The 22197-nt window shown below is 40.4% G+C and overlaps 1 protein-coding gene across 6 annotated transcripts in view; it reads right to left on the reverse strand.

The window, feature by feature from the left end:
* Positions 1 to 13299: 13299 nt before the first annotated feature.
* TRMT9B (tRNA methyltransferase 9B (putative)) overlaps positions 13300 to 22197 on the reverse strand; it is a 72259-nt gene continuing 63361 nt past the window's right edge. For all 6 annotated transcript variants that reach the window (XM_011757292.2, XM_011757287.2, XM_011757288.2 and 3 more), the window contains one exon: positions 13300 to 16724. In XM_011757292.2, the coding sequence (XP_011755594.2) occupies positions 15688 to 16724 (1037 nt within the window). In that variant the 3' untranslated portion in view covers positions 13300 to 15687. The remainder of the gene's footprint in view (positions 16725 to 22197) is intronic.

Here is a 22197-nt window from a genome sequence, read left to right on the forward strand (position 1 = left end):
GTTAGGTCATAAAGGACATCATGGCTTCCATGTTGCTGGCTTCCTCTTGGGTCACTTCCTCTGGAGGAAACCAACTGTGTGTTGTGAGATTTAAGCCATCCAGGGCGAGATCTACATGGTAATGAATGGAGGCCACCAGCCGACAACCATGCTCGTGAGGGATTTTTAGAGGCAGACCCTCCAGCCCCAATCAGGCCTTCAGATTACTGCATCCCACATTGACTACAACATTGTGAAATGACACTGAGTCAGACTCATCCAGCAAAACCACCGAACTCCTGACCCACAGACACTGAGATAAATGTTGTTTTAAACCACAGAGTTTTGGGGGTAATTAGTTACACAGTGATAGATAATTGATAGACATTGCAGATAACTTGTCTCTTTAGTCCGCAAGACTTTAGACAGACAGGAACTCTACTTGAAGATCTATTCTTAAAGAACTACACCTGGTCAGGCAGAGTGGCTTATGCCTATAATCCCAACATTTTGATAGGCCGAGGCAGGATGATTGCTTGAGCCCAAAAGTTTGAGAACAGCCTGGGAACATGGTGAAACCCCATCACCACAAGAAACTTTTAAACACTTAGCCAGTCATTGTGGTGTGTGCCTGTTGTCCCAGCTACTTGGGAGGCTGAAGCAGGAGGATTACTTGAGTCCAGGGGTCAAGGCTAAAAGTGAGCTGAGATTGCACCACTGCACTGCAGACTGGGCAACAGAGTGAGACTCTGTCTCAATTTAAAAAAAAAAAAAAAAAAAAAAAGAACTACACCTGAGAATACTTCTCTGTATTGGGATCTGATTTAAATAATTACAACCTGGACTTCAAACCTGGACATCCTGTACAAGTTTGAGACTTTTGGGAGGAGTTGAGAGGAATGAGAGTATTTTACATGTGGGAGAAATAGAAATAATTTGTGGCCAGATGGTGGACTGTGATGATTTAAAATACATCCACAGATTATTTAATATTCCTTTCAAAAGATGGAACATAATTCCCCTCCACCTGAATGTGGGCCGGTCTTAGTGACTTGTTTGTAGTGAATAGAATGTAGAAGTGATTGTGTGTGATGTCAGAGACTAGGTCATAAAAGTGATGGTGTTTTCCGGCTTGCTCTTACTCTTGGATGATCTGCTCTGGGGAGAGTTGTGAGTAGACCTCCAGCCCACAGCCATGTGAGTGAGCCTCTTGAAGAATGGATCTTCCAAGTCCAGTCAAACCTTCAGGTGACTGCAGCCCCAGCCAACATCTTGGGAGACCCTGAGTCAGAACCCATGCTAAGTCACTTCCAGATCCCTAAGCCTCAGAAACTGTGAAGAAAAAAAAAAGTATGTAGTTTTAAGCCCTAAGTTTGGGGCGTAATTTATTATGTAGCAATAGATAATATGTCTGATATGCTTTAGCTGTGTCCCCACCCAAATCTCACCTTGAATCGTAGCTCCCATAATTCCTTCATGTTGTGGGAGGGACCCGGTGGGAGATAATTGAATCATAGGGTGGTTTCCCCCGAACTGTTCTCATGGTAGTGAATCAGTCTCACAAGGTCTGATGGTTTTATCAGGGGAAACCCTTTTTGCTTGATTCTCATTCTCTTCTCTTGTTTGCTGCCATGTGAGATGTGCCTTTCACCTTCCACCATGATTGTGAGGCCTCCCCAGCCATGTAGAACTGTGAATCCATTAAGCCTCTTTTTTTTTTTTTTTTTCTTTTTGGTAAATGGTCATGTCTTGGATATGCTTTTATCATCAGCATGAAAATGGACTAATACAATGTTATTGCTGAAAATTTAACTTTATAATATTTTCATATTTGGATGAGAAAAAAGATTTTAGATAAATCCAATCAAACTCTTTTCATCCTAAGGTAACAGAAACAGAGTAAATTGCCTCTATTCTTGCTCCTATTTTGTCCAGTATAAGCCCAGAAATGCCATTTGTCTTTATTGTCTATTTTTTTAATTGTAGAAATGTATTCAATCACTATATTTAGTTTAGAGAACTTTGCTGTAAACAGAACATTCAAAAATTTTTTAAAATATATTTTCTGAATAGCTACTTTATGATGTACACTGGGCATCCAGAGGCTATAAAGATGAATGAGGTACAGTTCTTATCTTCATGGAATTTCATCTATTCATGGACGATTAAATAATTAAAAAATAATAATAATATATATTAAAGTACCAAATGATATATATCCATATATTCTAAATTGTCTATTACCCTTTTACTCCTGTCTTTTCAACTTAGCCCTTGCAACTGAGATCTTTCCTAAATTTTAAGTACGTTTTATTTTAAAAAATCTTTTAGAGACGGAGTCTCACCCTGTCACCCAGACTGGTCTTGAACTCTTTGCCTCAAGCAATCCTCCAGCCTCAGCCTTTCAAAGTCCTGGGATTACAGGTGTGAGCCACCGCACGCAGCCAATTCATTTATTTAAAGCTGAAAATACCACCAGGTGTGGTGGTGTATGCCTATAGTCCCAGCTACTCCAGCTACTCAGAAGGCTGTGGCAGGAGAAGCCCTTGAGCCTAGGAGTTCGGGACTGCATTACAGCCTGGGAGACAGAGCAAGACCCTGTCCGTTAAATATATATATATTTATATATTTTTATATATATGTATATATTTTTATATATTTATATATTTAGAGATTTTTATATATTATATATATTTATATATTTACATATTTATATATATATATAAAAAAATACAAAGTTAAAAACTCACATATCAAAGTGTATACTCCTGAATTCACACAGTGACACACCCATGTATCCACACAGTGACCCACCCCTGTATCCACAATTAGATTTGGGAGCAGAACATTACCCAGCCCATATCCTGAGGAGCTGTTATTTTGCCTTCCATCGCCACACAAAATGTTGCCAGTTTTTGAAATTTGTGAATGGAATGATATATGTGATTTTTGGTTTGGATTCCTTCACTTAAGTTACGCTTGTGAGATTTACTTTTGCTGTTCAGGGTAGCAGTAAATTCCCATAGCTCTATTACATTAAATTATATGAATACACTTGTATAAATACACTTGTCCATTCTACTGTTGATGGATAACTTGATGATTTCCAGGTTTGGGCTATAATGAAAAGTACTGCTAAGAACATACACGTACATATCTTTTGGTAACATAGAACTCTTTTTATCTGGTCTACACTGTCAGTGGGAATCGCTGGGTCATAGTGTACTGTCTTAGATTGCACTTTTAGCTCAGCTCTGTCTCCCTCTCTATGTCCTTGCTGTCTGGCTTTTCAGTATCTCCTATTAGTGGAGTGTCAAGTTTTTCCACATCTTGTTCCACATCTGCAACATCATTTGATATTATAACTCTTTTTTTCATTTGAGATGTTCTTGAGTGTTTTATTATTTATTTTTTACCTAGGTTTTCTCCTGTGCTTGATAAGTCTGAAGGAATTAGAGAGAGAGACCGTGTAAAATATAAACTGCTCCTGAGTCTGAAATAGGATGCATTAGAAGATGTAACAACTTGTTTGACAGACCCTTGTTCTCCCTGAACAACCAGATTTGTCTGAATTCCTACCTGGTTACCAAGTCGTTAGTTACCAGTTGTTTGTTGGTTGACTAGTTAGTATCAACTCAGCATTGGTCGGTTCTGTATGGATGTATATGTATATATATAAGATATGTATTTAAATATATATAAGGATGTATATTTAAACGTGCTGATGGCTGGGTGTGATGGCTCACACCTGTAATCCCAGCACATTGGGAGGCCAAGTTGGGAGGATCGCTTGAAGCCAGGAGTTTGAAACCACCCAGGGTGACATAATGAGACCTCCTCTCTACAAACAAACAAAATAGCTGGGTGTAGTGGCACACACATGTAGTCCCAGCTACTCAGGAGGCTGAGACAGGAGGATCGCTTGAGCCCAGGAGATCGAGGTTACAGTGAGCTATGATTGCATCATTGCACTCCAGCCTGGGCAGCAAGACCCTGTCTCTGAAAATAAAATAATAACAATAATAATAATAATAAATTGTCCTGGGCATATGAGGATTTTGATTCAGCATCCGGCTTTTATTCTCCAGAAGAGGGCAGCCTCATTCCATGTTTTGTCTGTAGCCTCCCTGCAGCCACCTCCTCCCTCCTCTATTTGTTAAAGGGCAGGCTTTATTTGTTAAGCGCATGACAGCCTCCTGGGCAGCCAGGTGGGAACTTGGGAGGTATTTTTTCTCTTTGTTCTTCCTGGCTCTCTAACCAGATTCTAGTTAATTCCACCTGAGGTCTGGATGTGTCCTAGTTTCATTTCTAGACCTGCTGTCCCAGCTCCCTACTGTGTCTCCCAACCTCCTGCTAAAGACCCCTCAAATCTCAGAGCCTCCCCTCCCCTCCCTCACCTTCTCTCTTTTCCAGAGGAATGTTTCCAAAGCACGTGCTCAAAAACGTTCCAAGGCTGTCTAGCATTTGAAGAAATAAATACGTGTGATTAGGTTAAAGTCTAAATCCCCTGGTGGCATTCTTGACCACTAAGAATCAAACTGCAATCCACTTCTCCACTTTCCTCTACTTGTACTCCCCTCAAAAAACCCACATTTCCGTGGAGTAAGCAGAACTAGGGTTTGAACAACTTTAGATCCGAGTCTAAATGCAGAGCTCAATGTCTTTACTTTCCATCCATATGACCGTGGCAAGGAACTTAACCTCTATGAACCCTGGTTTTCATATCACTAGATGGGGCTCAGTGGTACCTGCCCCTCATGGTTGGTGTAACAAATAAACGTTGCTACGAATGTAAGAGTTCCTGGCATAAAGTGACCACATGATAAATGATACTGTCATTGTCATCATCATCAATTTACTTAATTTACTCTGAGCTTCGCTTCTTCTCTGCCATTGTCCAAATTCCCTGCTCTCCTGCCCTACTGAGATTTCATCTTGTGAGGTCCAGCCTTGTGTCACCTCCTTTATGATAACCCTCTTCCTCCCCCAGCATCTCAGCGTTCACTGCTACTTCTGAGCACCCTCATTCAGAGTCAGGTAAAAATTCGTTCACCCAGGTTTACTGGGCACCCCCAACAGCGCAAGCACTATGCAGGTACTACAGTGAAAGAGGCAGACAAATCCCTGCCATGGTGACAGGTATACTCTCACAGAGAAATATGCTTAAATAAATACATAAATAAATATGGGTGATGAGTTTCAAAAGGAAATTCACGTAACTCCGGGACCACAGAGCAGGAAAATAGCTTAGTGTCTCTTCTGTATGAGGGGCAGGGGCCCCAAAGGCTTACCTCGGAAAGGCACGTCGAAGCTGAGATGGAAGCGTGATTAAGTCAGGCCAACTGAGGAGTGGAATCACATTCTAGAAAGAGAGAACTGTGCCCCTCTTATCTGTCCTGCCAATTTTAAATTCTCCAAGATCAGACACTGAACTTTTTTCCCATAAAATCTCCAGCAGAGCCTGGAAAGGCCCTTGCCTATAGGAATTCGTCAGAAATTGATGAACAAAAAAATGCAAAGAAATGGCAGCTTTTAAAATTGAAGTATTTAAAACGACAGGGAAACAAGCTCTTTCCGTTCCTGTGTTTTCTGTCCCTTTCTCGGGGTGGTTACATATTTTGGGTCCCAAGATGATATGGTAATGAAAAACTCTAGTTCTTCACAGACCACCTCTTCTGAGGGCCGAGAGCTCACAAGATGGCTTGGGTGAGGGTTGCTTCAGGACAGCTTCTTACCCCCGAAGCAGGAGAATTCTACCCATGTGGGGTGTGCAGGTCACTTTATCCATCACACCGAAGTTCCTTCCTTAGCCAAACAAGAGTATAGGGTTGAGTCAGACACCCTAACAATCAACTTCTCCTGGACTCATCTTATTTCCTGGAACTTTGGGGCTCCACTACATTTGTTTTAATGAGAAGTTTTTAGCTGCCTCTGGGGTGGGGACAGTGCTCCCCCACGCAGCAAGAACCAGGCCTGTGGAAGTGGCCCCCCCATGCAGTTTGAAGGTGGCAGCTCCACTCACTCTATGCCAAGCATGGACACAGGAATCGTCGCGAAGCTTTCCGGGCAGGCAGGCCAGGGCTCAGGCTCAGCGCGACATCCGGGGCTATTCCAAGTCAGGTTTCTTCCACTCCTGGGCAGCATCTTGGGGGCTCAAGTTCATGGGTGCGAACAGCTGCTGGCGAGTGGGGCTGTTCCCACCCTCCCCTCAATGCAGAGTCTCCCTGGGTAAACCCTTTGAGGGCCCTGGCCTCTCAAAGATGGGTGGGGTTCACTTCAAAGTGGCTGTGAGTTCTCTTCTGCAGCAAGAGAGCTCTAACAGAGGCCTGCCTACCCCGATTTTTCAGGGGTGGGGTGTTGGGAAGGAAGGGATATCTCTATCTCAACTTACCACGCCCTTCATTTTCAGTTATTGTGAGCTGTTTCATTGCAAGAGAAAGAAAAACTTGTAACTGATGGTCAAATATCATTCACTGGTGGTTTTCGTTTTTACACTTGGACGATTAACCCCGAGGACCAAGTCCACATGATTAGTGTTCATCAGTATTCAAACAAACATCTAGCAAATAAATAAAAGCGTATTCTTCACACCTGAGGTCTCAGAGAAGGTGGAGAGAGGGCACTTGGTCCTAAGGGCCTGAGAGGAGAGGTTATCTCCTAAGAGGAGACTTACGATGCAGGAAGTCAATGAAGCTGGGACATGACCCTCTATTGCCAGCTGATCCCAGGAGCTGAGTTCCATCAGCCGGGGCCGGGGCTCTTCCTCCCCACAAGGCTGAAGGCAGGCGGGCAGTCGGTGGTGGGCGGGAGAGCTCCTCTGTTGCTCATTTAGAGAAGGTCCTTTAAAACAGCAAATGATTGTTTGTTTCTGGAGGTCAGAGCAGGGGGTGACATGGAGGATAAAAATACTGTGGTCCCTCGATATCTGTGGGGAGTTGGTTCCAGGACGCCCTCAGATACCAAATCCATGGATGCTCAAGTCCCTGATATAGAAATGATGCATAGCATTTGCATATTACTGACACACATCCTGCCTTAGACATTAAGTCATCTTCATCTCCAGGTTCCTTATAATACATTACACAGTGTAAGTAGTTGGTATACTCTATTGTTTAAGGAATAATAACAAGAGAAAATGTCTGTACGTGTTAGCACAGACACAATCTCCTTTCTTCAAATATTGCTTGAATCTACAGAGGTGGAACCCAGGGATCTGGAGGGATGACTGTGCTAGGTAGAAAAGTGACTGGAGCTGGAATGGCCTTGGTCAACTATCCCCCTTAACAAAAAATTGGTGGAGACATAAGGGAAAACTTGTGGCTGATGCAGAATGGTTTTTTAACTGCTAAATTGTAAAGGTGTAAAACGAGTAGTGTTGTAAAATACCCTAAATGCAAAGGGCTGTAGATGGTGAAAGGGGAGAAGATCAACATGGAGCTGTGGGATCAGAGGCATTTCTTTGCAGATGGGACCTGAGTGGGCTGCAGTGTGACAAAGATCTGGATGGATGCATAGGACAACTGTCTGGAGGAATGCAAACGCAGGTGTGTGTGGAGGAATGCAGAAAGAAGCATATGGATCTGGTTCTTGGCTTTGCAAGTCACTCCTTCTTGGAGTCAGTGGCTCCCAAGGTTTCTGGTATCCCAAGCATCTGCTGCTTTTCCTTGCACACACGTGCACTTGCATGGGATTATCTTCTGTGCCCTGCATCCGGGATGGGGTGGGGAGTGAAGTGTACTGACGTTGACAGTTTCCTTCTGATTTCACCCATTGAGAAAACTGTAAAACCCACTATACATCTGTTAAATATATAATTTTAAAGCTGAATTTATGCTTAGATATTTCAAAAATAGAAAAGAAGCACAAAGATGGAAGAAGGGATGGCTTCTAAAGACAATAACTAGCAATGTTTTTAAACTGGGAGGTTTCTGGCAGAGTACAAAGCACAGGACTGAGGTCTCACTGATTCTTGCCAAAGGTCAGCACAGAGTGAATTTTATTTGTCATGATTTTTGTCTTTCAAGCAGCCACCTGAGGGCCAAACTGATGCTCAGGGAGATGGAGTAGCTTCGTCCATCACAGGTGAGGAGCCGTCAAGCTGCGCCATGTCAGGGCACCATCTGCTGCAAGATTGCATCCCTCTGAGTGGCATGAGAGCCACAGCAGGGCCGGCACAAATCCTCCCTCGTTTCACACCCCCATGCTGGTAATGAGCTGACAAGCTGCAGATGGAGCAGGTCAGGAAAGAGAACAAACTTGCCTACCTCCCAAGCAACATACAAAAATGACATCCTTTCTAGATTAGGACCACATTTGCATGCATACACTTTTGGATAGTCTAATACATCTTTATTAATCTCCAAATATGTATTTTTGGTCAATAACATTATTTTAATAACCATTAAAGATAATCTAGTATTAAATGGTTAATTTTGCTTCCCTTAGATAAAGATAACAGAATTCAAATACGATCTTGCCCCGTCTGGTTGAAGTGTAGTGACAGCTGACTATGTGAACTAAATAATGCTTGTCCTGTACAGAATGGAGAAGAAAAGCAAAGTTTTGTTCACCTGGGAGCCCATTTTTTAAAAAATGCATTGATACCTAACTTAAATAATTGAATACATATCATAAACATACAAATTACACCATTTAAAATATACTTACTACAAAAAGATCCTGAATATTTTTGTTAATGCAAATAAAATTTCTTCACATTATTTTAAGAGTCAAAATATTTTACATCAATTTGTGCTTTTAAAACTATTGCTAGCTTCCCCTGGGAAAAGCCAAAATAACTGTATATTGTAGAAAAAAGTTTTTGCACTTTTGACCCAAATACACATATCAACACAAGAAGAGGCACAATAACATCTAATAATTGTTTTACATTTCCCTGAAACAGACAAACAAACAAAACCTAGTTATTCAATGAAATACATTTCTATGGTAATTGCTAATTTGATGTTTTCACACGTGCACAAAAGAACTACTTTTTCTTGGTCACTAACGACAGCAAACCCTAGATGTCTAGGAATATATATATGTGTCATATATATATTTACATACATACATATTTAAGAGAGCATATGAAGAAAATAGGACAGTTTGCACATACATATTCAAAGCCTCTCAGAAATTCCACTTAGGTCCACATTAGTGAGCCTTAATGTATTGCCAGCGTTCTGTGTAAATAACCAGAGAAGTAAAACAAACTTTAGTAGTGGAGTCCCTCCTTATACATTAATAGAAAATCTAGTTAGAAGTGGTATGATTCGCTCATAAGAGGTCAGGAGTTCAAGACCAGTCTGGCCAATGTGTTGAAAGCTCGTCTTTACTTAACAAAAAATACAAAAATTAGCCAAGAGTGGTGGCACGTTCCTGTAATCCCAGCTATTTGGGAGGCTGAGGCACGAGAATTGCTTGAACCTGGGAGGCAGAGGTTGCAGTGAGCTGAGATTGCACTACTGTACTCCAGCCTGGGTGACAAAGACATGGTCTCAAAAAAAAAAAAGAAGAAAGAAAGAAAGAAAAGAGAAAAATGCTTATCACTTAACCAAATTTTTGCTAAGGAAATGTAAATATAACTGTACCTTCTTCAGGGAATTCAACGTCAGAGTACACTGGCTTAACTGCAGTGACTCACTCGTTTTTCAATGCGGAGGTAATATTCATAGAAAAATCAATATTCCATGTGGAGAAAATGTATTTTTCCTGTGGATGAATTACTGATTAATTGGGTTGGAGTAAACTTTACTTTCTGCAGCTCTAGTATTTATTTGTCAAATGAAGATCCAATCTGGCAATCATCTCTTACAAATGGTCCATCAGATTGGTCAGATAGATTATTCTATAGCTCCAATCCCTCCCAGATAAAGTCATTGATTATCTGTATATACTCAATTGGGGAAGACCCACATCACAAGAGGACAGAGTATGTGATGTAACAGAAACAATTCACACCGCTGTTAATGTGTCATAGACAGTGGGATCCCTGGGGAATTAAAAATAGGACAATTCAGCTAGAATTTTCTCTTTGATCAACTCCAGTTTCTGATTGTGCTCTCAAGCTGAGCCCTTTCTATTTGCATTACAATTTCAATCCTTGGTTGGTGAGAGTTCTTTTTCAATGTTTGTACTTCAGTTTTGTAGATAACTGAGGTTGCAGATATGGAGTTTATACTGTCAAAACAATCATCAAATCATCAAAATAATCATAATTTTGAGTCAAGATTGGAACAAGAGGAGTTAAGCATTATGGTTGTTTGAGGGTCTGTTAATGCTTCTCTGATTCCCTTCCACTTTCGTGGTTTTCCCATATGCTGGACGCGTGTATAATAACACTTACCTCATATGCCTCTTGATGGAATGAAGCCTGTATCGTGCATTTTTCTTTGGAGAAAGATTACAATTATGGCATTTGAAATCCAAGTATATATCTAGGGAATGTGGGAATTACTTGTCATTATGTAATTTCTTATGAAAGCCTTGTCTAAAATAGCAGATTGCAGAACAGAAAAAATCGGGTGCAATTGCAGGAAATGAGACTGAAAAATAATTCAGAGTTAGTTTATGAAGGGCCTGAATGCCATCCAAAGGAGTCTGCGTTTATTCTGTATTTTTCTGAAATATATCTCACAGAACACTTGTGCTACCGGATGTTAATATGTCTAGGGCAGGCTAGATTAAGTCTAAGTTTTAGTAGTCCTTAAATATGCTATGCATCGTGATTCTCTAAGGGAGGGTTTTTTGTTTTTTGTTTTTTTTCTCAAACTAAACAATATAACTTGGTAATAGGCACACAGAGAATATGAAGAATGTTCCAGCTTGGCACCTTCAGGTCAGTTAAGTCAAATATTCTGGGTACCTTCAAGATGCCAGATAGTCATTCCTTTGTATCATATGTATCCAGCACACAGCAGATTGTGTATCCAGCACATGGCAGGGCTTAGTAAACAAATGGAGTGAATGAAATATCCGAATAGTCCTCAGTTGCCTTACTTATAAAATGGGAAAACAATCATATAATTGTTGAAAGGTTGAAGAGTTGGAGAAAAGTGGTCCCAGAATATTTCACAATCAAGTACTATTTTTTAGTTCAAATCAAATTAAAACAGATTTACAAATGAAAACATAAAAGGAAAAATAGGTAAGAGACTACTATTGAATTACGGTCTAGCTGCGTAATCTTTGCTTAACTTTTCCGAAGCTCATTTGTAAAGCGGATAATCACACTTACCTTGAAAGGTTCTAATACTCTGCCAAGCACATGAGCTGGGCCCAGGGGTGGGAGTATATGGTGTTGTGGTTAAGAGCAGAGGCTAGGAGCCAGACCTGAGTTTGAATCCCAGCTCTGCCTCTGACTAAATGTGTGATACCTACTATGTGTGTAACCTTAAGCAATTTAATTTCTTTCTGCCTCAGCTTTCCTCATCTGCAAAATGGGAACAATAAGTATACTTATCTCGGAGGGCTGTGGTGAGGACTGCATATAAACTAATGAATGTTGTATATTAAGAAAAGTTCACAGCTATTCTTATTTCAGATTTTCTATGTAATCGGAAAGAGATGCTGAGGCCTGCCCTAATTTGTTCTTAGACTGCAACTGCTTGACTGGCAGTTGGTTCCCATTTCCTCCTTCCTCCCAAACTGGGTGTTCACAGCTCACATTTAACCTGTGCCCGCCCCCACCAAGTCCAACTCCCGAGTTAGACCTTCTGTTCTCCTCCAAACCCCTATATATGTACATATATATGTAGTAATTTAAAAATTCACCAGTGCTTTTTTTTTTTTTTTTTTTTGGTCATTAATATTCAGGGGCATTCATGTTCCTAGCTGGTTTATATTTGGATTGTTTTTTTCTCTGGATTATTCCAAATTTTTGCCTATTGAGTTGATGGCCACTTAAAAGACAGAGAAATTCTTGGCATGTAGAATTTGGAAGGAAATAGAAAGGCAAACAAGAAATAAGGATGAGCACTATTCTGCACGGAGATCTGTGATGAGAAAAGAGAAAGAGAACCAAACCAAACTCCAAGATGTTTGTGTAGCTAGTTTGTTAGTTACTTTGATATGCTGGTGTCATATCATCACTATGCTGGCAATTGGAAACAATTTAAATAGGTGCTTGAATTATTCCCACTGTAACATTATTTTGATTCCATCCTTTGTCCACGTTAATGCACTTCCCCCAAATCTTTTGAAGATTCCATGGAATTCCTCAAATAGACAGTGAGGCATCAGGAAGCCAACAAAGTTTTGTTTTGTTTTGTTTTGTTTGAGATGGAGTTTCACTCTTGTTGCCCAGGCTGGAGTGCAATGGCACAATCTCGGCTCACTGCAATTGCCACCTCCCAGGTTCAAGGGACTCTCCTGCCTCAGCCTCTAAAGTAGCTGAGATTACAGGCGTGCACCACCAACCCGGCTAATTTTTTGTATTTAATAAAGATGGGGTTCTTTGGGAGGCCAAGACGGGCGGATCACGAGGTCAGGAGATCGAGACCATCCTGGCTAACACAGTGAAACCCCGTCTCTACTAAAAAATACAAAAAACTAGCCAGGCGAGGTGGCGGGCGCCTGTAGTCCCAGCTACTCGGGAGGCTGAGGCAGGAGAATGGCGTGAACCCGGGAGGCGGAGCTTGCAGTGAGCTGAGATCCGGCCACCGCACTCCAGCCTGGGTGACAGAGCGAGACTCCGTCTCAAAAATAAATAAATAAATAAATAAAGATGGGGTTTCACCATGTTGGTCAGGCTGGTCTCAAACTCCTGACCTCAGTTGATCCACCCACCTCGGCCTCCTGAAGTGCTGAGATTACAGGCATGAGCCATCGTGCCCAGCTGCCAACCAAGTTTTTAAGAATCCTCCAATAATCCCCCAAACTCTCCCTTCTCTTTCAGATAGTGGGACTCTGTGCTCATGCCAGTAAGTAAAGAAGAAGGAATAAGACAGACACTGTGTGATCTAGTGTTAATAAGGAAGTAAGTGATCAAATTACTCCAGCTAGACCGGTAGAATCTATTATCAAGCACGTTGAGGCCGACAGCATTCACAAATCAAGTGTCTACGTTTATACTCACTGATGACTCGTGTTTCCTTTCGAGGACAAGTAAGCTTTTTAAATCATCAAGACGTTTACATTAGTTTTGCTCTTCAATGGCCTTTTTAAAAAAAAAAAATCCAAAGGCAGAAGTTAAATTTAAAAGAGCTTTCCATGTGACTACCCCAAAGAGAGATTATCAATCACCAAGTTAAATATTTGTATACAAAATAATATCTGAATGCGTAGATTCTTACGTTCATCAGATGAAGAGTGAAAGAGTTATTAGTCACCATGCTTTATTTACACCCCTGTCAAAATTACATGAAAATATTTCTCTCCAAAGAACCATTCTAGAGAACCCTTTCATACAAAGTGGTGTGTGTACATCTAAGAGGTTGCTCAGTTTAGTTCAAAGGCTAAAGAGTCTAGTAAACTGAGTTCCACCACGTCGTGACTTTTAAGTGGTAGGTTACCACCAGAAAGAGACGACTTCAAGCACAGATTTCTAGCAGCAAGGCCAGGATTAAAAACCCATGTGACAACAGGCTTCAGAGAGAGGAACAATCCATTCCTAATTCAAAGGCCATCAAGCCCCAGTTGTAAGAACATTTTTGACTCTGAGAATCTTCTCTTTTTACCAAGAAAATCCCTTACAGTCATGGTTTAACATCCTAAATTAAGGAACAGAAGAAACCAAATTAATTTTTAATTTATACTCCGCTTATACATGTTTTCAGTCATCCACTACTGCAGGATGTACACTGAACGGTACAAGTCATGCGCATCATTTTCATCAGACAACCTCATCTACTAAAATGGTGATAACACAATCTTATTTTGAAGCCAAAAGAGAGTTATAAACATCAATCGTTTTCAGATATGCTTTAAACATGTTCAAAAGTAACATCATTATTTTAAGTTATAGCACAATCATTAAAGGAAAAAAGAACCCAAGAACAAATGAAATTCGTTATTATTTTAGTTACTTTTAGTGGAAAAAATAAAACAAGATTTGGATTTTCAGCCAGGATAAAGTAAAAAGATTCTTGTCAGATGTCCATTTTCTCATTCATGAACTACTTGAGACTGTACTCCTGGGTCAGCTTATTTCTGCTTCTCCTGTCTCTAGACCTGTCTTAATTATATATATATCTCAGGATCCATGACATAGATTTAAAGAGACCCATGGGCAAATCTAAACACTGACCACACAGTGTCCAGTCTATTCATTTCTCTACAAAGTGTCAGAAATTCAACCTTTAATAAGTAGAAGTTGATTCTACCTGAATTCCTAACATAACTAATAAAATATAGTTGCCTTCAATAAAATAAATGTCCAGATACTATTTTAAAGGATACAGCAAATCCCAGTCATACCTCTACCAAGGCTAACTATGCTGTACCTTAATCTGTTTGTTCTCAGAGCCAAAATCAGTGCTTCACCTAGATTCTCCTTTCCTAAAGAGTCTGTCAACTCAAAAGAAATGCCTAGTTCTTGATGCAGACTCATCATTAGTCAATCCTGGTCTTGGATATTCATGCTTCTAATAAGCATGATTGATAACAATCTTGCTAATAAGCAATAGTAATATCAATCTTGAATATTCATGCTTCTAATAAGATTGGAAGAATACCACTTGGGTACTTGCATATAACTACTAGTACCTACATCCTCCACTACTTACAAGCTAACAGTGCGTTTATCAATATTATTATTATTATTATTTTGAGACAGAGTCTTGTTATACTGCCCAGCCTGCAGTGCAGTGGTGCAATCATAGCTCACTGCAGCCTTGAACTCTTGGACTCACGTGATCCTCCTGCCTCAGTTTCTTGAGTAGCGTGGATGAGAGAGGCTTGCACCACCACACCTGGCTAATTTTTTATAGAGATGGGGTCTTGCTATGTTGCCCAGGCTACTCTTGAACTCCTGGGTTCAAGTGATCCTTCTGCCTTGGCCTCCCAAAGTGCTGGGATTACAGGCATGAGCCACCATGCTCAGCCTAACAGTGCCTTTAAAAACCTCCTGGGTTACATTGAAAACCTTACTATCACATGTCAACTTATTTTGAAGCAAGTTAGCTAACAATTTAGAAAAGTCCTTGTAACACTTCTTGGTTCTCTCTACTGTTACTCAGTTTTCTGAAAACTTTAAGTAGAAGCAAGACCTTGGCAGCAAGATAAGTCATCACATGGTTCAATGTATATTTGTGCAATGGATCGTTTACCTATTATCTTGCACACTGCTCTCAATTATAACCTGAGAACCAGAAATTATCCCCTCACTTTATAAAAATACTGTTTTAAAAGATTATTTAACAGCATCATCTTTTTAAATTCATGTGTAACACTGAAAAACACTATAAATGTATTTTATCTCTCAGGGGTTAAAAAAAATCTGAGCTGTACTGAAGGGCATTTTCTGTTGCTTCTTCAGATCTTTTATATTAACATTTAAGCACAAATACCCTTTGTCAAGTGCTTTCAGTGCCAGGATCTGTGCTTATTCAAAGATAAAAACAAAAACAACCATACAATTCACAGTCTCTGCAGACCAAATCATAAATGTATTAACCAATAACACTGAATGCAAATTCAGGTAACCATATGAAACCTAGTGAAAAAAATGTGGTTCGTCTTTTGGAGGAGTTGTCTAAAAGGATCCAATCAATCACAACTTCCCTTTTTCTCTGCAATGATACACCAGTTACCATGATCATTTCCAGAACTCAGGATACGGAGCTCTGATACATTCTCCTTGAGCAGATTGCAGAGCTCCCCTTCTCGAAACACGTGGTAGTAGCGCATAAAGGCTCTGGAGTCCAAAAGATCAGGCTGTGGATCTTCGATAGACATTGTATCATCTGTGTTGGAATCTGTGGAACCGACTGCAGAAATCCTTCTCAATATTTTACTAGCAGAAGGATTATCATCTTCTAAGTTACCTGCATCCACACAATTCGCACTGGTATTAGTGCTATCCAGAAAACTCCCCCCTCCATTTCTCCTCATTTCTCCTTGATGGTCTCCATTTAAATGCTTCAGAGTGCCTGGTGCTCTCAGCCACTCTAAGTGTTTTCGAGAAGAAGATTCCACAAACACTTCCTCATCTAAGTTTTGCTCTTTTGTTGAAAATGGCTCTTGGTGATCAAAGTCTAAACTAGAGTGTCTGGAAGGCTGGACTGTTACAGTGCTATTGGCCCAAACTTCTGTGTTTTTCAAGGGTCTTACTCTTTCAATTTGCTTCCTCAGAGTTGACTCATCCAAAGACCTGGAGAAAAACCAGGAGCGAAATGATTTTCCTAATGTGTTGTAGAATCCATATTCTTCCTCTCCTTCCTTAGAAATATTTGCAAAACAAGTTCTTGCCATAGCAGGTTCATAGTCCACGCTGTGGGACCGTTTTGAACCACACTGCTCTTTAAAACAAACAGAACAGCTACACTCAGAGCAAGGAGGATGGTAGGGATGGCTTCTTTCTGAGTGTCCACACTGCCTCTTCCTCCCAGACTGGCTGGACTCTGAGAAGAGCTGGGAACACAGGGCCCTGTTCCATGGAACGAGCACGTCTTGCTTCTCAAAGCGACGGTTCTTTTGCTCCATTGCCCAAACGTAAATCATCAGCTGGCCTCCAGGAACCAAGACCCTGGCCATTTCTTTTATTGCTCTGATTCTTCTTTGTTTCGTAGAAAAATGATGTATGACTGAAAAAGACAAAACTAGATCTTACTGTGTATGCACACACATAAACCCACACACGTATATACTGGTGTTTACCACATAACAATGATGACATTTTGACATCTAGTAAAACCTTCTTATTTCCTCCATGGCAACGATGATGACAGAAATAGCACAGGCCTGATTTTAGGAGAGATATAAATTTTAGCTTTGGCTGCTGTACTTTAATATTAGATAGCTGATCTTGGGCAAGATATTTAAGTTCTATAGATTTTAACATGCTTCCTCTAAAATAAGAAGTCTAGAGTCCATAAATCCATAAAGTCTCTTCCAGTTCCAAAATACTACGGATTTTCTTAACCAGAAGGATGGCCAATGTGAATTACTAAAATTTGAAAGGGATATTAAGTGTTCCTGGTTGAATTCTATGATGTAATTGAATGTTTTAATGAATACTTTGTACTTCTAAAGTAATAGCTGAGAAGTAGAGAAATATATTAAAGATTGTTTCTCTGTCTGGATAATGCAAAGATCAGCCAGCTCACCACAAGTCCAATTGATTGCTTATAACAAGATATAAAATAGTTGTGTCTATTTAAAAAAATCAATGTCTATAGGTCATCATTTTACTTTCAATTTCTGCAAAGTCAAAATGAGCTTCAAGTAAGACTGCCTTTATTAAGTCATAAGTGTGTTATTGGGCATAATTTTATCCACCAATGGACAGAAAGTGCTAGTCTGTTAGTTCTTGAGGGAGTGTAATCACAGTACTGTGTCAAGAGAAAACTTCAAATTATTTTTTCCTACACAGACCTACCAATATATCAGGGAGGAAATTAATCTCAAGCAAAGTTTCTTGTTTTGATATGAGTTGTGAGGGCAGAGATAGAGGCTGAAAGGGTTGCTCTAAGGGTCAAAATAATCCAACTGTTAGTGGTGATTTTAGGCAAACTAATCTTTGTAGTTTACCTGCCACAGAGATATATTAAATATCAAAAATGGGGTTTGTGTACAGATCAAACTAGTAAAGAAATATCACTCAACAGATACATTTTGTATTGTTAGCAATCAAGTTTTCATTCCTATCCACAGCACACGAACTTTGGTATCTCTACCATGCAGCAATGTAAGAAAGCCAGAGGTGTGAGGGTAAAATGGGTTTGAAGAAAAAGACACCAGTGTATTTTATTCTGCTAGATTTTTTTTGGTAACTAGTTTTGTGATCTTTGACCAATCACTCCATCCACCTGGCCTCAGACTGCCGCCACCCACCCCCCAAAAGAAGAGTCCTTTAAAATGGCTCATTTGAAAGCAAACCTTTCTAGAAGTAGAGTCCTGATTACTAAGCTAAGGAGGTATAGGAGTCGGGACTGAGAAAGACTCAATCCACTGCTAATGCTCACAGTTATCCGTGGTTACTAAGGGCCATTAATATCTCCCATGCCACGTGCAGTGGCTCATGCCAGTAATCCCAGCACTTTGGGAGACTGAGGTAGGTGGATCACTTGAGGCCGGGAGTTTGAGACCAGCCTGGGCAACATGGCAAAACCCTATCTCTACAAAAAAATACAAAAAAATTAACTGGGCGCAGTGGTGTGTGCCTGTAGTTCCAGCTACGCAGGAGGCTGAAGTGGGAGGATCATTTGTGCCGGGGAGGTTGAGGTTGCAGTGGGCCATGATCATGCCACTGCAGTTCAGTCTGGCCAACAGAGTGAGACACTGTCTCAAGTATCCCCCATATGTATGTATGTATCTCCCATAACTTGCACCTAATTCACTTTAGAGCTTCTTCTATGGGTATATTTTCTAAATACAATCCATCTTCATTATTCATGGATTTTGTGTTTGCAAATTTGCCCACTTGATAATCAATCGCCCCCAAATCAATACTCCCCAAATTGTAATCCCCCAAATCAATACTCCCAGACTTTCATGGTCATTCACTGACGAATGCAGAGGGTCAACGCGAGCCTCTCAATGCACGTATTCCCAGCTGAGATGAAACAAAGCAATGTTCTTCCTTCTGATTTCAACTCTAATACTGTAAACAAGGGTTATTTTTGTGATCTATTTTGTGCCACATTTTCTGCATGTTTGTGCTTCTTGTTGGTGATTTTGCTCTTTGAAATCGCCTCCAAACATAGTGGTGAGGTATTACCTAGTGCTCCTAAGCCCTGGAAGACTGTGATGTGCCTTACGGAGAAAATATATGATTTAGATAACTTCATTCAGGCCTGAGTTGCAGTGCTGTTGGCATGAGCCTAAGATCAAATAAACTGTCTTTAAACAGAAACACACATAAAACAAGGCAATATATTGTTCAGCTGACAAAAATGTTGTGACCAGAGGCTCACAGAAACTCAATCCTGTATGCCTCTTGGGATTCCATATTCCACTGAATTTATTAATTCAGTGTTCACAGAGACTTTATAGAACATTACTACTGTAGATAATGATAATTGACTGTATTTTTTGGGGGGTGGTATAAGACGAAAAAAAAAAACCATTAAAATGGGACTATTTTAATAAAATGGTCTCTTCAGTAGACTCGTACATCAACATTCAGAATTTTATTGGGCTTCAAAGTAGGTTTTTTTCTTTGTTTTCATTTTTGTTTTGAGACAGGGTCTTGCTCTGTCACCCAGGATGTAGTGGCTCCATCTCAGCTGGCTGCAGCCTCTGCCTGCTGAGTTCAGTTGATTTTCCTCTCTCAGCGTCCTGAGTAGCTGGGACCACAGGTGTATACCACCACACCCAGCTAATATTTGTAATTTTTGTAGAGATGGAGTTTCGCTGTGTTGCCCAGGCCGGTATCGAACTCCTGAGCTCAAGCCATCCTCCCACCTCAGCCTCCCAAAGTGCTGGGATTACAGGCATGAGCCACCATGCCTGGCCAAGTTGTTTTTTTAAACAGAAAGTCCTTATTTATTCGTTTATTAATGCCTGAGTGACAATTCCTTTCCAATCAGATGTAATACTGTAATTTCACCCAGGAATATCAGTCTTTTATATTATGTTTTATATTTAAAGTGTAATAAGTAACAGCCTTTAAACCAAATGTTCTTAAGAAAAAAATAGCTGGCTGGGATGGTGGCTCACACCTGTAATTCCAGCACTTTGAGGGGCTGAGGTGGGCGGATCACTTGAGCTCGGGAGTTCAAGACCATCCTGGGCAACATAGTGAAACCCCATCTCTACCAAAAAAAAAGATTAGCTGGGTGTGGTGGTGTGTGTCTGTGGTCCAAGCTCCTCAGGAAGCTGATGTGAGAGGATCACTAGAACCCAGGAGGCAGATGTTGAAGTGAGCCAAGATCACGCCACTGTACTCCAACCTGGGTGACAGAATACGACCCTGTCTCAAAAAAAAAGAAAAAAACAAAAATCCTACAAATGATTACTTCTTTACATGTTAAATGCATTAGACATGCATACACATGCATGTTCTACTAAGAAACATTGTAAATGTATCAAAAATGGGAAGTGAGAATATATTTACCTGAAATATCAATGTCTGGAAACTATGTTGAATTTTTTAAAGTCCTTTTGTTTAAAAAAATCATAATTACAACTTAAAGGCAAAAGTAGTACTCAATATATGTATCCTAAAGCAGTATTTTCCTGCTGAGAGCCCAGACAGTAGGTAGGTTGAATTCAATTACTGGATTTCAGATTCAGATGAGAAGTTACACACAATCTCCTTTAATGTCTTGTTCCATCTTGATATTTTATCATTTGTTTACATTTAACTTTTCAAGTGTACATGCCTCGCTTCTCTAACCTTCAGCATTCAGAATCTGCAGGTTTAGCGTAAAGCAGGCTTTTTTTAAACATCAGTACTATTGACATTTTGGGCTAGATGATTCATTTTTTTGTTTTTGTTTTTGTTTTTGTTTTTTGAGACAGAGTCTTGCTCTGCCACCTAGGCCGGAGTGCAGTGGTATGACTTGGCTCAATGCAACCTCCGCCTCCCGGGTTCAAACAATTCTCCTGCCTCAACCTCTCAAGTAGCTGAGACTACAGGCATGCGCCACCATGCTCGGCTAATTTTGTACTTTTAGTAGAGATGGGTTTCACCATATTGGCCAGGCTGGTCTTGAACTCCTGACCTCATGATCCACCCGCCTCAGCCTCCCAAAGTGGATAATTCTTTATTGTGGGAGCCCATGTACTAGATGACATTACACATACACACATCCAGTTGTGACAATTAAAAATGTCTCCAGACATTGCCCATGTCTCCTGGGAAAGGGGGAAGGCGCAACATAACCCCCAGTAAAAATGTCTCCAGACATTGCCCATGTCTCCTGGGGAAAGGGGGAAGGCGCAACATAACCCCCAGTTGAGAAGCACTAGCCTGAAGGGCATCGTTGATTGCTGCTATGTTAATACGCCACCACATTTCCCTAGGATGTTTATCAGACTATTCCAAAGGTAAGTAAAACGATGCTTCTTTTTCTAATCCACCAGTAAATGAAGGCATAACTAGGTATGATGCTTAGCTCACATTATCATTATTAAAAGATATGGAAAAGCAAACATATATATACATATATATTTCTTCCTGTTAAGCAGGAAGTGCCAACATATAGAATTTTAAATAGAGAAGTAAATATATAGGGACATACGAGAGACAGTCTATTGAAATTTCTCATACTATACTTTCTTGTATATATTATTCATATTTATATATTTATTTATATATATTTCTTATAATATAGGTCCCTATATATGTAATAGGAGAATTTCAGTAGACTCTCTCTCTTATGTCTCATACAGTCATATATGCACACTCACACATATATATTTTACCTTTTATATTTATATGTGTTTTGTGTGTGTGTGTGTGTGTGTGTGTGTGTGTGTGTATGTTTTTTAGGGACAGGGTCTCACTACGTTGCCCAGGCTGGACATAAACTCCTGGGTTCAAACGATCCTCTCACCCCAGCCTCTCAAAGTAGCTGGGACTACAGGTGCCTGTCACCATGCCTGGCTGCTGTAATATAGTTCTAAATGTGAAATCTAACTGAAAATAACCACATCACATTAATTCATAGTTACAGATCATACAAACGTGTGCTGTTTTTCCACTCAAGGAAGCATTTTAAATTCGAAGATGGTAACTAGGTGTACTCCATTTTCTCTGAGGGCAAGGCATGAGATGTAAACTGAAAATAGAGAAGGATGGAGCCAGATATGCATGGAGCATTTCCTAAGCATAAGAAAGCTGGTCTATATCCCCTTCCTTCACCAGTGGCTCCATGGCATGGTCTGGATGTAGGTGGCTTTGCAGACTAAAATGAATTTAGCCTGAGCATGGTGGCTCATGCCTGTAATCACAATGCTTTGGGAGGCCAAGGCAGGTGGATTGGTTGAGCCCGGGAGTTCAAGACCAGCCTGGACAATATGGCAACCCCATCTCTACAAAACTATTCAAAACAATTAGCCAGGCATGGTGGTGTGTGCCTGTAGTCCCAGCTACTTGGGAGGCTGAGGCAG

The sequence above is a fragment of the Macaca nemestrina genome, chromosome 8 (assembly GCF_043159975.1).
Source record: "Macaca nemestrina isolate mMacNem1 chromosome 8, mMacNem.hap1, whole genome shotgun sequence".
Taxonomy (NCBI): domain Eukaryota; kingdom Metazoa; phylum Chordata; class Mammalia; order Primates; family Cercopithecidae; genus Macaca; species Macaca nemestrina.